General features: G+C 35.0%; 2 protein-coding genes across 2 annotated transcripts; both read left to right on the top strand.

Annotated features, from left to right (window-relative positions):
* Positions 1 to 1,323: 1,323 nt before the first annotated feature.
* LOC131628898 (uncharacterized) lies at positions 1,324 to 1,860 on the top strand. The gene is made up of 2 exons (XM_058899705.1): positions 1,324 to 1,506; positions 1,588 to 1,860. The coding sequence occupies exons 1-2, from the start codon at positions 1,324 to 1,326 to the stop codon at positions 1,858 to 1,860; spliced, it is 456 nt and encodes a 151-aa protein (XP_058755688.1).
* Positions 1,861 to 7,958: 6,098 nt separating this feature from the next.
* On the top strand, positions 7,959 to 12,806 carry LOC131628915 (disease resistance protein RPV1-like). The gene is made up of 6 exons (XM_058899725.1): positions 7,959 to 8,626; positions 8,779 to 9,892; positions 9,998 to 10,291; positions 10,394 to 11,787; positions 11,874 to 11,958; positions 12,087 to 12,806. Exons 1-4 carry the CDS (start codon positions 8,127 to 8,129, stop codon positions 11,555 to 11,557), a joined length of 3,072 nt encoding a protein of 1,023 aa, XP_058755708.1. The 5' UTR covers positions 7,959 to 8,126; the 3' UTR covers positions 11,558 to 11,787; positions 11,874 to 11,958; positions 12,087 to 12,806.
* Positions 12,807 to 13,293: the final 487 nt, after the last annotated feature.

Genomic DNA, 13,293 nt, shown 5'->3' on the forward strand with positions numbered 1-13,293 from the left:
AGTTGACCGGATCCTGCACACTACTTACGGTACGTTTCATTTTAATTGTTTCGTATTTATTTATGTTTCGTATTTGTGTTTCGTATTTACTTATGTTTCGTATTTATTTATGTTTCGTATTTACTTACGGTACGTTACATTATCGTGTTTGTGTTTCAGATTTGGATCATCTCTTACTTCTCCCGGATCCACGGCTTCCACATTGATCCAGAGTATGATGACGCCATGCCCAGGGCCGCCAGATACGTTCTCCAGAGGGGGAACAAGGTGGTGGGACCATACCGTGGGTACCTGGACCGCACGATGCACGATGACGTCACCTGGAGGCCATTCAGTGACTACACTCATATTGTCCCCTTTGACGGCATATCTTTATATTCTGGCTGGTTGGCATGCGGGACCAGCACCATGGTTCGGTATCTTCCTGAGCGGTGCATGCGACAGTTTGGGTATGTGCAGATGATACCCAGGTCACCTTTTGAGGCTGCTCCCGACAAAGTGACCCGAGTGCAGCTCACTGGCATATTTGAGGATTGGGAGCGTCATGTGGTACCGGAGGATTATCGTCGCATTCGGGTCATCCAGGACTGGCACAGTGTGGAAGGGTACGTCACATGGCTCTACCGGGTGTCACATCCTCTGCTGAGACCCGACGCTCCCAGCGCTCCTAGGCCAGCACACGAGGAGATCCTGGAGAACCAGCAGGCCGAGGATGACCACGCCATTGATCTCCTGCCGATCTGCCAGCGGATAGAGATGCTTGGGCGGGACGCGTTGGATCGAGGTGTCGTTCATCAGGGCGGTCCAGAGGCTGTCGCCGTGATGGAGATGATCGTCACTGATGCGGGCCGTACAGCGGCATACAGGCGGCAGAGGAGGTCCCAGGGAGAGAGGGTTAGGCATACCCAGTAGTGGTCGGGTTTATTTTTTTTGTTTTCGGATTGTATCTTTCGCACACTATTATTATTGGGATTTGGATCGGCTTGTATATATTACTATTTTTATCATATTAGTATTTTGGCAAAATACCCTTTTTGGTCCCTTAATTATACCCCAAGGTCCATTCTGGTCCCTTATCTCTAAAAAGTGTCAAAGTGATCCTTTAATTGTCCAAAAAGGACCACGTTTGTCCTTTCTGTCCAAATGGCACAAACGGACGTTAGGTCTGTATACGTGGCAGGTGACGTGGAATGATATAAACGTTCTCTTCTTCATCGTTCTTCAACGTTCTCTTCTTCATCGTTCCCAGAATTTCTTCCCCAAATTCTAGGGTTCATCGTTTGCCTCCTTTCTTCCCCAAATTCTAGGGTTCACGAGTTTCCAATGAAGCAGACATCATCATCAATCGCAGGGCCATGTTCATACGAATCTAACACGAAGAATGATGGTTTTGCTGCAAACTTGAGATGGAGACCCGTATGTGGGTGTGGAGAGATAGCTTTGCTTCGTAGGGCTTCAACAAGCACGAATTTCGGGAAGCAATTCTGGGGCTGTCGTAATTACAAGGTAAAAATGAACTTCACTTGTTTGTTCATGTCATTTATTGCCTTAGCAGGGTTCGAATGATTAGTATTTTGAATTTCACAGGGTTCAACCCAAACAGGGTGTGGCTATTTTCAATGGTTCTTTGATGATGTGATGGATGAGAAAGACCAGTATATGAAGATGCAGAATAGTAGGATGGAGAAGATTCAAATTGAACTTGATGCAGCAAAAATGGAGTTGGTAACTCTTAAGGCAACAAATGACAGACTAAAACAAAAGACAAGAGAGTTGAAGAAGATGATGAATTCTGAGAAAAATTGGAAAAGGCTTTTCTGTGTTATTTTAGTGTTGGTCATTTGGAAAAGTATGTATTAGTATGTTGTAAGGTTATGAATTAGTATGTACTGAATTTGATATTTATTCATGTATCGAATTTTAGTGTTGGTCATTTGTAATGTTATGGTTTAGTGTTGTAATGTTTTAAAGTGATCAATGGCAAAAATTATGTTATGGTTTAGTGTTGTAATGTTATGATTTGTTACACACTGCTAAGTATGTATTGACTTTAGCTAAAGGACACAAACCACTAATATTCATAAGACAGAAAAAGGCAAAAATTATAGGCCAAAATATTGCATTAACTTTAACATTAACCTTGCCATCAGAAATCACATGTTCAAAAGCACAAAATTACTTGGCCAAAATACTGCATACCAGGTTCTAAAAACACAAAATATTCAGACACATTACAAAATATTCAAACTGATGTCTAAAAATCCAAAACACTACATAAAATAAAGAGACTATGGTTTCCATTTTGGTGTGGCCCTTTTAGTAGGTGTTGTCCTCCTTGTTGTTGGACCTATAGCTATTTTTGCAGCAGTCAGCCTTGTGGTTGGACCAGGTGGGATAAAAGGGGCATTTGGCCTTCTAACTGCCAACTATTGGTAGCATTTGATCATTGGGATCTCTGCCAATAGCTGCAAGTATTTGACCTCCACATAAGCCTTTCAAAAAACATCCATCAAGTCCTATGAAATGTCTGCTCCACTTGAAGCTCTCCTTACAAGCTGCCAAGCATATGTACAACCTCTTGAAATGTAAATTCTCAACAGTTGAACCTTCTTGTGCAGGCTGGACACAAACCTTAACAGTTGAACCTGGGTTAGATCTTAGTAACTCATGTGCATAGTCATACACCCTTGTATAATCCCCTAGAAATGACCCATCAACCATGTCTCTGGCTGCAAACCTAGCCCTTATAGCCTTGGTTTTGTTGACCCCAACATTCCACTTCTTCTGAACCTTTTCCTTAATGTCCTTCAGCTTCAGTCTAGGGTTTGTTTTAAGTGAATTCTGTAACCTCTTGCTCAACCATTTTGTCTTCAGTAACTTTACATGATACTCTCTACTACAGCTATGGGTGTCAACTACTTTCCTTAGTTGCCATGAATCCTCATTAGGCAACTTAGCACAGTAAGATTCCCATTCACATCCATCCTTACACCTGACCCTAACCCTTATCTTGTCATTCTTAGTGAACCTTAAATCTCTGCCAGAATGGACTGCATAAGTAACAATTGCCTCCTTGAAATCTTCCTTTGTAGTAAAATATGTTCCCACTTCCCATCTGTAATTGGACATATCCTTTAAAAGCTTAAAAATTGGATACTTCTTTCTCCTAGCCCTACTGCTATCATCACTATCACAATCACTTCCAAGATCCTCACTATCATTATCACTCCCTTTACTATCTTCTTTGTTTTCATCAGACATTTGTTTTCCTTTTCTACTTTTCATTTGTTCATTATCTTCTATATCACAGTTCATTCCATCCTCCTCTTCCAGTTCAGTACTATACTCATCAGAATCATCATCAAATACTATCTCCATTGCACTATCATACTCGAAGTTGCTATCATCAGAACTATCATCAGTCAGTCTTAAATCATCATCAACCTCACCACCCACAAGTCCATTATCAGCTCCAACTGCACTTACATCATCTTGTGCTACATCTCTGGCCCTCTCATCATCTTGTGTTACATCATTAGTCCTCACATCATCCTGTGCTACATCATTGGCCCTCTCACCATCTTGTGTTACATCATTAGTCCTCACATCATCCTGTGCTACATCATTGGCCCTCTCACCATCTTGTGTTACATCAGTACTCCTCACATCATCCTGTGCTACATCATTGGCCCTCTCATCAAATTCCTTCAATATTTCCTCAATCTCTACTGCTACCTCATCTACTATCTCATTAGGTGGCATTTCATTAAGTGGAATATCATCTAACACAACTTCAGCTTCATCAACAAAAACAGCCTGGGACAATGCGTGCTTAATAAAGACCTCAACACTAAGATGAACCCTATATAAATCAGCAATCTCTAATGCCCCTCTGTCATCTACCAATATATTCATCCCACCAGTTGGATCCTTATAATATATGTTTTCTATGGCTCGATAACCTAGTTCCTTGATACTACCTAACAGCTCAAAAAAACTCCACTTATCAGCATCTACCCTCAGTTTAGCAATCTGACCTCCTACGTAAACGCTCAAGTCCTCACTCGCAAATTCACCACTATGGTGGATTGTAATGATTAGATACTCGTCCATTTCAAACGAAACCCTAAATAGAAGCGCACGATATAAACTTCAGAAACATGGAATTAAAACCATAATAGAGTACCAGCCACAGAGATGCAGAAACTTACCTCTGATGTCGTCTTCGTCTTTGCTTTCACCTTGAATGTCGTCTTCGTTCTCGTTCGCATCAACTAGAGATTGGAGTTTCGTCAATGGCAGCTGCGCTAGGGTTTCCTTCAAGAACCAACGAAGAGACAATGAGGTTTCTATTTCATTTTCCTTTCTATTTTATGTCAATTGCTGATTTACACATCTGGCAATTAAAATAAACCACCTGGCAATAAAGATAAAAACGTAAATGCCACATGTATGCCACCCATGCCTTTCCTTTGACTTTGACTAACGGAGCTGACAGAAAGGACAAACGTGGTCCTTTTTGGACAATTAAAGGATCACTTTGACACTTTTTAGAGATAAGGGACCAGAATGGACCTTGGAGTATACTTAAGGGACCAAAAAGGGTATTTTGCCTAGTATTTTCTATTTATATGTCGCTTATTTTATTTGCCGTCTTCCTTTAATTAAAAATACGAGACTGTTTCCAAAAACATAAAAAAAAACACAGTTTCTGCATAATTTGGAAGTTCATTTCCGAAACTCCCCAAAATCGGAAAAAAAGTGTTTTCGGAAGTGCATCTCCGAAAATACCCCCCATTTGATGTTTTCGGAGATGCACTTCCGAAGTCTGAAATTTAAAAAAAAAAAAAAACTTCAGAAATGCATTTCTGAAGCAGGGGTAAAATGGGGTTTTCGCTGGGGGTGACCCCATAGGAAGGTGGGTAAAGAAATTCTCATATATTTTCTCTATTTCATATTATTAACAAATTTCAATTTTTAAATAATTAGTATATCTAATCTATATGTATATTAGATAAATTATTTATTCAATAAAATTAAAAAATAAAATTTACTTATAATATGAGATACTTTATTGAAAACTAACTTATTTCCTTTTTAAAATTGCTGGTTGAAACACGAGCATATGTGTGGGTCAAATGTGTCTGCACCTTTTTAGCATTGTGTTTAACTTGGGAAACAAAATTTAACTTTTTTACTCCAATCATCAACCAACTATAATAATAGACCCTCCATTTTTTTTTAGAAAATGGAGTGGATCTCTACTCATAGATAAATTGGTTTGAATTTTCAACAACTGAAAGATATGTCCTATACAAAATATATTAAACTCCTACCACATGAATCAAGGTTTGAATTTTCAACACTCAAAGATATGTCCCGTACGGTTTTGAAATATTAATTTTAGTAGGGTATATGTAAGAAGAAAAACTGTGCCAAAGACTCTAAAGTCAAAAGGGTAAGGGACATATGAAATTACACATGAAAGATATGTCCCACACGGTTTTGAATATATTATTTGAGTTTGTCTGCTTAAAAATTTTAAAGTCTAAGTATGATTATAGTTTATCATAATTTTATTTTTAGGTCTAAGTCTAGCCATTTTAAATGTTTGATTAATTTATTAATTTAATTAAATATATATTTCATTTGAATATTTGTTTTTTTTAAGCAAATTATATTGAAGGGAACAAACGTTCACAAAACAAGATTACAAAAAGAGGGGCAAAACCCCGGAGGAAAATTATCCACCAATTGAAACCTATCTTAAGTAAAACAAAGGGTTTTTGTCAAATTATAAAACTTACAATTGGTATGGGGAAATTACCCACCAATTTGAACATTTGTAAATAAACAATTTAACTAATGTTAAATTGATTAACAAACTAAAAGACTGATGAGACTAAATATTTATTTTCATTGACTCATTTGAGTTTACCTATTAATATAAGTTTTGTGATATTATTTGTTTAAAAGTACTTATAAAAACAACTTATACATTTTTTATATAATTTTTTCAACTTATTTTTATATGTTTTTCAAAATAACTAAACTTTATTTTTTGTATTTTAATTCAAAGTATAAAATATAATATTAAATAATAAAGTTATTTATGTTTACTTAAATAGACCAACCTGATCGATTTAAAATGTGTTTTTTTATAATTTATGGCTTAATCTTTTTAATTAAATAGACTTATAAAAATCTATTTCTTTTCTATTTAAAAAAAAATTAGATCAGATCTAAACCTACGTAAGTTAGGTCGTATACCCTATTAATTGGTCTAACTTATTTTCACCATTAAGACTCTAAAGTCAATAAGGTAAGGGATACATGAAATTAATACACATGAAAGTTAATTTTTAAAACCAGCCATATTAATTACTTTTTACCACAAGTAAACTTTAGAAATTTATTTTTGTGAGAAATAAATTTTATTAATTTAAATCATATAAAAAATATGATATTTTTAATATTTAGCCTACAAGAAAATTAAGATTTTACGATACAAAAATTACGACAGTTACTTGATAACCGTTGTAACTCACATATAGATACGGTTGTCACGACGATTTACATCAATCGCCTTTACTTTTATAAAAAAAATTCCTTAAATTGTGACGGTTATGAATAAATCGCCTTAAAATCATGTTCACGACGGTCACAGTAAACGCCCTAAAATACAAGTCACGACGATATAACAATTGTCGCCCCTACACATTTTAACACATGCGTTTCACCTTAAGAAGTTAAACCAACCCATCAAAGTCACGACGGTGAACCAACTGTTCCCCCTCCTAAAATGCACTAAATGTCACGACTGTGAACCAATCGTCGCCCCTAAAACGCATTAAAGGTCCTAATAGGAGTGGGAATAGGCCGGACCGACTAATAGAGGTCTACGAACCAACCTACATAGGCCTAGGTCAGGCCAAATTTTTTATATAAATAGAAAAGGCCTATACTTTTTTATAAGTCTATTTAACTGAAAAGATTATGCTACATGCCATATAAAAAATAAAAAACCTTAAGCCTTTAAATATAGCTATCTTATATATATATATATATATATATATATATATATATATATATATATATATATATATATTATATATATATATATATATATATATTATATATATATATATATATTATATATATATATATATATATATATATAGCATATATATATATAGCATATCAAGTGAGAGCATTTTTAAATGAGAGATGAGAGGAATAAATATCAACCATTGGATTCATCAAGAGAGAGAAATTAATAGCCTCATTAATGTAGTAACATTCTATCTCTTGATGAATCCAATAGTTGATATTTTTTCCTCTCATCTCTCATTTAAAAATGCTCTCACTTGATAAACTTAAAAACTTGCATCTTTGTATATCAAATATATGAAAACTTTTTTTACCATTTGAATCGAACTTAGGTGACAGAGAAAAAAAAACTTGAATAGAAACGAAACACGTCTCTTTACAAACAGCTAACTATAATTAAAAAGTAAAAGTAAATTTTTTTCTTCTTTAGTATCACACCATCATCCACTAATTCCAATTAAAAAAATTAAAATTAAAATTTTTCTCTATTATTTGGTTATTTCTAAAACTCTGGAATATGGATATACAAATTTTTTTCTCTTTTACTTCAACCATAAACCACCTTTATAGACAAACCATTTGCTAAATGAAACTAAAAACTAATCATAAAGTAATCCAGTTGTGACATACAAATCAGATAAATTTAGTAAAAGGCTTTCAAAATCATGTCATATACCAAAAATTCAATTTACGTCGCACTATTAGGATATAACCATATATCACATGATTGAGAAATGGTGTATGAAAGGATAAGAGACCCACTCCAACTACTTTTATGTTTAGGAATTATTGGAGAAAGAGAAGACAAGCAAACGATATAAAGCAATTCATTACTTTTTCTTTGGGACAACGTACTGTGTTGAAATAAATTATCATGAAGCCCAACGAAACTTCCTACAACTTACCACTTGCTATTTTATCTTTTGACTAATTGTCTGCTATATATAAACACTCTCATAGTACTAATACACCACAGCATAATATTAAGATTACTGCAGAGCACTTGGAGATTTGTAATGGCTATGCAACAATACATAAGTTCTTCTACATCTTCTATGGTAACATCTTTGAAGAAATTTGATGTTTTTATTAGTTTTCGTGGTGAGGATACTCGTAAAACCTTCACGAGCCATCTTTATGAAGCTCTTAACAAGAAAGTTCTAACATTTATTGACATTGAGCTTGAAAAAGGAGATGACATCTCATCAGCACTTAACAAAGCCATTGAGGGGTCAGATGCATCTATAGTCATATTTTCAAAAGACTATGCATCTTCAAAATGGTGTTTGAATGAACTCGTTAAGATTCTAGAATGCAAGAGAGACCGAAGACAAGTTGTCATACCCGTTTTCTATGAAATAGAACCATCACATGTAAGATACCAAACTGGGAATTATAAGCAAGCTTTTGAAAAACACGAGCGAGAATTGAGACACAACAAAGACAAGTTACAGAAATGGAAAGATGCACTCACCGAAGCAGCCAATTTATCTGGATGGAACTCTCAAAATTACGGGTAAATAAAATTAATTTTCCATCAAATTTATTTTAAATGTATTTTTCCATTGTCTCTACTCTCTAGGTCAACCATGTTATAGGATAAATTTTATACAATGATTATAATCATAAAAATTTTGACCTTCTAACCACTCCTTTATATTGGTCTAGGATGGAATCAAATTTTATTAAAGACATTGTGGAAGATGTTTTGAAAAGATTGAATCGTAGACACCCATTTGAAGTTAATAAGGAACTTGTTGGCATTGAGAAAAAGTATGAGAAGATGGAATCTTTATTGAAAATTGGATCAAATGATGTTAGAACTCTTGTATTATGGGGCATGGGAGGCATAGGAAAGACCACTCTAGCAAAACACTTATATGCTAAATTGTGTTCTCAATTTGAACGTACTTGCTTCATTGAAAATATAAGGGAAGAGTCAACCAAGCGTGGACTCACGTTTGTACGTAACAAACTTTTTTCTACATTGTTGGAGCTTCCTCTCAATGCACCTTATGTAGAAACCCCAATTTTCATAAATCGACTTGCACATGAAAGAAGTCTCATTGTGTTGGATGATGTTGCAACCATAGAGCAAGCAGAAAATGTTAACATAGTCAATAATTGCTTGGGAGAGGGAAGTAGAGTCATTATCACAACTAGAGATATGCAGATATGTAGCCAATTTGACGAGTGCGAAATATATGAGTTTGAGGAAATGAATATAGATGAGTCTCTTCAATTATTCTGTTGGAATGCCTTTAGAGAAAAATGTCCAAAGGATGGATTTTATAATCTATCAAAAGAAGCAATTCTTTATTGCAGAGGCAATCCCTTAGCTTTGAAAGTTTTAGGTGCAAATTTTCGTACAAAAAAAAGTAAAGAAGGGTGGGAAAGTGAATTGGAGAAACTCAAAAAGATTCCCAATAGAAAAATCCATGATGTGTTAAAATTGAGTTATGATGACTTAGATCGTACTCAACAAGACATATTTCTAGACATTGCATGCATCTCCACATCAGCAGGTCCTTATGATTATCGTGATAATAAATATTACAGAACAGCACTATGGAATGCTTGCGAGTTTTTTGCAGAGAGTGGATTACAAGTCCTTAAAGATAAAGCGCTCATATATTTTGATAACGAACGCTATATCAATATGCATGGTTTGTTAAAAGAAGTGGGAAAAGAGATTGTTATCAGAGAATCTGTCAAACACCCCGGAAGAAGAAGTCGATTGTCGAATTATGAGGATCTGTATGATGTACTGAAATATAACAAGGTAAGTGGGAGATTCATTTTATTTTATATGAAAATGGATGAAATATAAATAAGATTAATATGTAAGTCAGCCCTTACTAATCGTTATTCTAAATTTGATAATCAGGGAACTGAAGTTGTCGAAGCTATAAAATTTGAAGCTCATCATCATATTGAAGATTTATATTTGAGTTCTGATTGCTTTAAAAACATGACCAACTTAAGACATCTTCATATCACTATAGGTACAAAAAGTAGACTGCATCTCCTTGAAGGTCTTGAGTGTTTGTCTGATAAACTGAGGCATCTTTACTGGGATTCATTCCCACTCGAGTCTTTTCCATCAACGTTTTGTGGAGAATGGCTTGTACAACTTACAATGAACTATAGCAAGCTTAAAAAGCTTTGGGATGGAACTCAGGTGAAATTTAGTTAATATGTAATTGTTAGTTAAGACTTATGTGTGATCATGAACTTATTTTAATGATTTCTCAATAATGTGATTTTTTTTTTCCTGATATAGAGGCTTGACAATTTAATGATTCTTAATCTTGATGACTCCGAAGACCTGATTGAGACTCCAGATTTATCAAGGGCCCCAAATCTTCAAATAGTGTCCCTTTCTAATTGTAAGAGTCTCTGTCAACTCCATCCATCCATTTTCAGTATCCCCAAGCTTACAGAACTAAAATTAAATGGATGCAAAGAGATTGAAAGCCTGAAACATAACATTAATTTAAAATCTCTCCAAATACTCAATCTCTCAGATTCTTCTGTCGCCAAATTTTCGGCGACATCAGAGGAAATGATGGAGCTGTCTCTACGGGGCGCTGTTGCACAGGAATTTTCTTCATTGATGTTGTGTAACAAGAAACTTACTCAACTGCACCTTCAGGGATGCACACAAATCAATACATCGAGTCTTATGTTTATCTTTGATGGCACACCGTCTTTAAAAAAACTAAATTTGAGCAAGTGCCGCTACTTAGAAATTCTCCCTGATAACATCCAAAACTGTTCAATGTTGGAAATTCTTGATTTAGATGACTGCCGGAAACTTAAGTCCCTACCAAAACTTCCAGCTAGCTTGCAAAGCTTTACTGCACGGAATTGCATTCATTTGGAGACTAACTCCATTCAACAATCAATACTTGAGAATATGTTACACAAACTCCGTTCACATGAGAACATGTTACGTGACAGATCCCATTCACGGAGCAACAGGAAAATGTCAACTTATGAAATGGATTTATTTTTCTTTCCAGGTGGTGAAGTTCCTAGTGAGTTTAATTTTCATACAACAAAGGGTTCCATAGTTATTCCTCCTATTCCAAAATATGGTTTGTGTGGTTTCGTCATTTGCATCATTCTCTCTAGGGGAGTGAATAAAAGTACTGCCAGGTATTTGGAAAGTGAAGTTTTGTGTACTATTTATCAACACACCGAAGAAATTGACAATGAGAAATGGTATTGGTCAGGCGTATTAATTTCAGATCATGTGTTGTTAAGTTGCATAGGGTGTTATAATTCTGACTGGGTGAAGATGTGGAGTAAAAGTAGAGGTGATCATTACAACCTTTCATTTAAATTCAATTGTACAAACAATTATGGTACGACACCAACATGGATCAAGAGATGCGGGGTAATCTCTGTATATGACTGGAAACATAGTTTTTGTGTTGGATAGTAGAGTTAGTGGAGTTGAAAATGTTGAAATACAATCCAACGCTCAACTATCTGATCATTATGATGATATTAAAGTTTTGGATGATTGTCATCGACATTCAAAATTTGAGATTAATGAGTCACAACCCCAAAAAATTGGAGCTGAAAATGAAGTTGACCAACAACATCTAACTATTCCTCAGACAGAAAATACGGAGCTGAATGTTAAATCTTCATGTTCACGTTCAATCGGTATAAATCTTCCACCACTTCCTACATATATATTCCATATTTATATAAATTGTAGTAGCATTGTGTTGAAATAATTCCTTGAACAGGTCTTTTGTTGAAGCACATACTAGAAGAATCAAAACGACTATTTCTCAAGCGAAGATAAGACAACATCAAATCTTTCATTCATAAGTATGTATTGGGTTTTTCGTGTCTCTTGTGATAAATTTATCTTTTCCTATAAAACTGGTAGTTGTATTTTTGCCTTTTTTGAACCACAAATGCAATTGCTCGATTTTGATTATTCATACATTGTACAGTTCTTTTGCTGAAGCACATGCTAGAAGAGTCAAAACAGCTATTTCTCTTGTTTTCAACCAAAGATAGGACAACATCAAAGCTTTCGTTCAGAAGTGTCTCGTGACGTAGTGGGTTTGTATTCGGTACCATAAAGTTGTATGTTTGTGATATGTATGGCCTTCAGTGCATCAATTTTTGATATGTATGGCTGAATCACAACTGGGCGCCCAGTGACGAGGACAACTACACAATGAATGTAGCCACATATATTGGTGAGGGTGCTTGGACCTGACTCAGCTATGGTTAGATTCAAACTGTCACCAGATGTCTCAGCATAGGGTGGTTCTCCCACATTGACTATGGCATACGAAAACTTGTTTGACTTGATAAAATTAGAATCAGGATTTTCATTGTAGACAACTTTGGTTGCAGGATCAATTGTTTGTTTTATTGCATCAAGGATGGTTGTACCTGTCAGCAAATATTAACTCTCTATTAGATGTTCTGTAATTCTTCCACAAAGGAAGCTATGATAGAGACTGAAATGAAATGTTCCGACTTACTCGAAGTAAGATCATTACCACTAAGCCCATTCCAAGTAATTGCCCATCCACCATATTGATATCCCAAATTGTCAGCATGACTTCCTGCAATTATTATTTTTGAATATTTTTTGGGAAGAGGAAGTACTGGTTTTTCGGCAGATTTACCATTCTTTAACAGTACTAGGGATTTCCGAACAGCTTCTCTAGCTAACTCTCTATGTTCCTATTTAAGAAACAATATGCGATAAATAAAACAAACTCTTTTCATTTGAAAGAAATAAAACACGTGTACCTTGCTACCCAATTGGTTTGTGAGGCTTAGATCAGCAAGTGGATTTTCAAAAAGGCCCATGGTAAATTTTACTCTTAAGATTCTTGCCACAGCATCATTAATCCTGCTCACTGGGATAATATTGTTCTTTACTTGATAGGTCAGGTCATCAATGAACTCAGTAAAGTTATAGGGAACCATAATCTGAAAACAATGTGGATTTCAAAATATTAAACTCTTAGACTATAGAAACATTTCTTGAAGTGAATTTTTTTTTACCATATCAATTCCAGCACTAACACCTGCTTGAATAGAGTATAAATAGTTAGCAATAGGAGATGTAATTCAGTAAATACCCTGAAAATCTGATATGACAAAATTATGGAAGATGCAAGAAAAATTACATGATAT

This window comes from Vicia villosa, unplaced genomic scaffold (genome assembly GCF_029867415.1).
Source record: "Vicia villosa cultivar HV-30 ecotype Madison, WI unplaced genomic scaffold, Vvil1.0 ctg.000493F_1_1, whole genome shotgun sequence".
Classification (NCBI taxonomy): domain Eukaryota; kingdom Viridiplantae; phylum Streptophyta; class Magnoliopsida; order Fabales; family Fabaceae; genus Vicia; species Vicia villosa.

What these genes read in the sequence shown, in the direction of transcription:
- LOC131628915 (XM_058899725.1), top strand. Translation starts at nt 8,127, where the DNA reads ATGGCTATGCAACAATACATAAGTTCTTCTACATCTTCTATGGTAACA. An exon ending in TGGAACTCTCAAAATTACGG is followed by an intron (nt 8,627 to 8,778) that starts GTAAATAAAATT and finishes ATATTGGTCTAG; the next exon opens with GATGGAATCAAATTTTATTA. An exon ending in ATGTACTGAAATATAACAAG is followed by an intron (nt 9,893 to 9,997) that starts GTAAGTGGGAGA and finishes TTTGATAATCAG; the next exon opens with GGAACTGAAGTTGTCGAAGC.
- LOC131628898 (XM_058899705.1), top strand. Translation starts at nt 1,324, where the DNA reads ATGAAGCAGACATCATCATCAATCGCAGGGCCATGTTCATACGAATCT. An exon ending in GGGGCTGTCGTAATTACAAG is followed by an intron (nt 1,507 to 1,587) that starts GTAAAAATGAAC and finishes TGAATTTCACAG; the next exon opens with GGTTCAACCCAAACAGGGTG.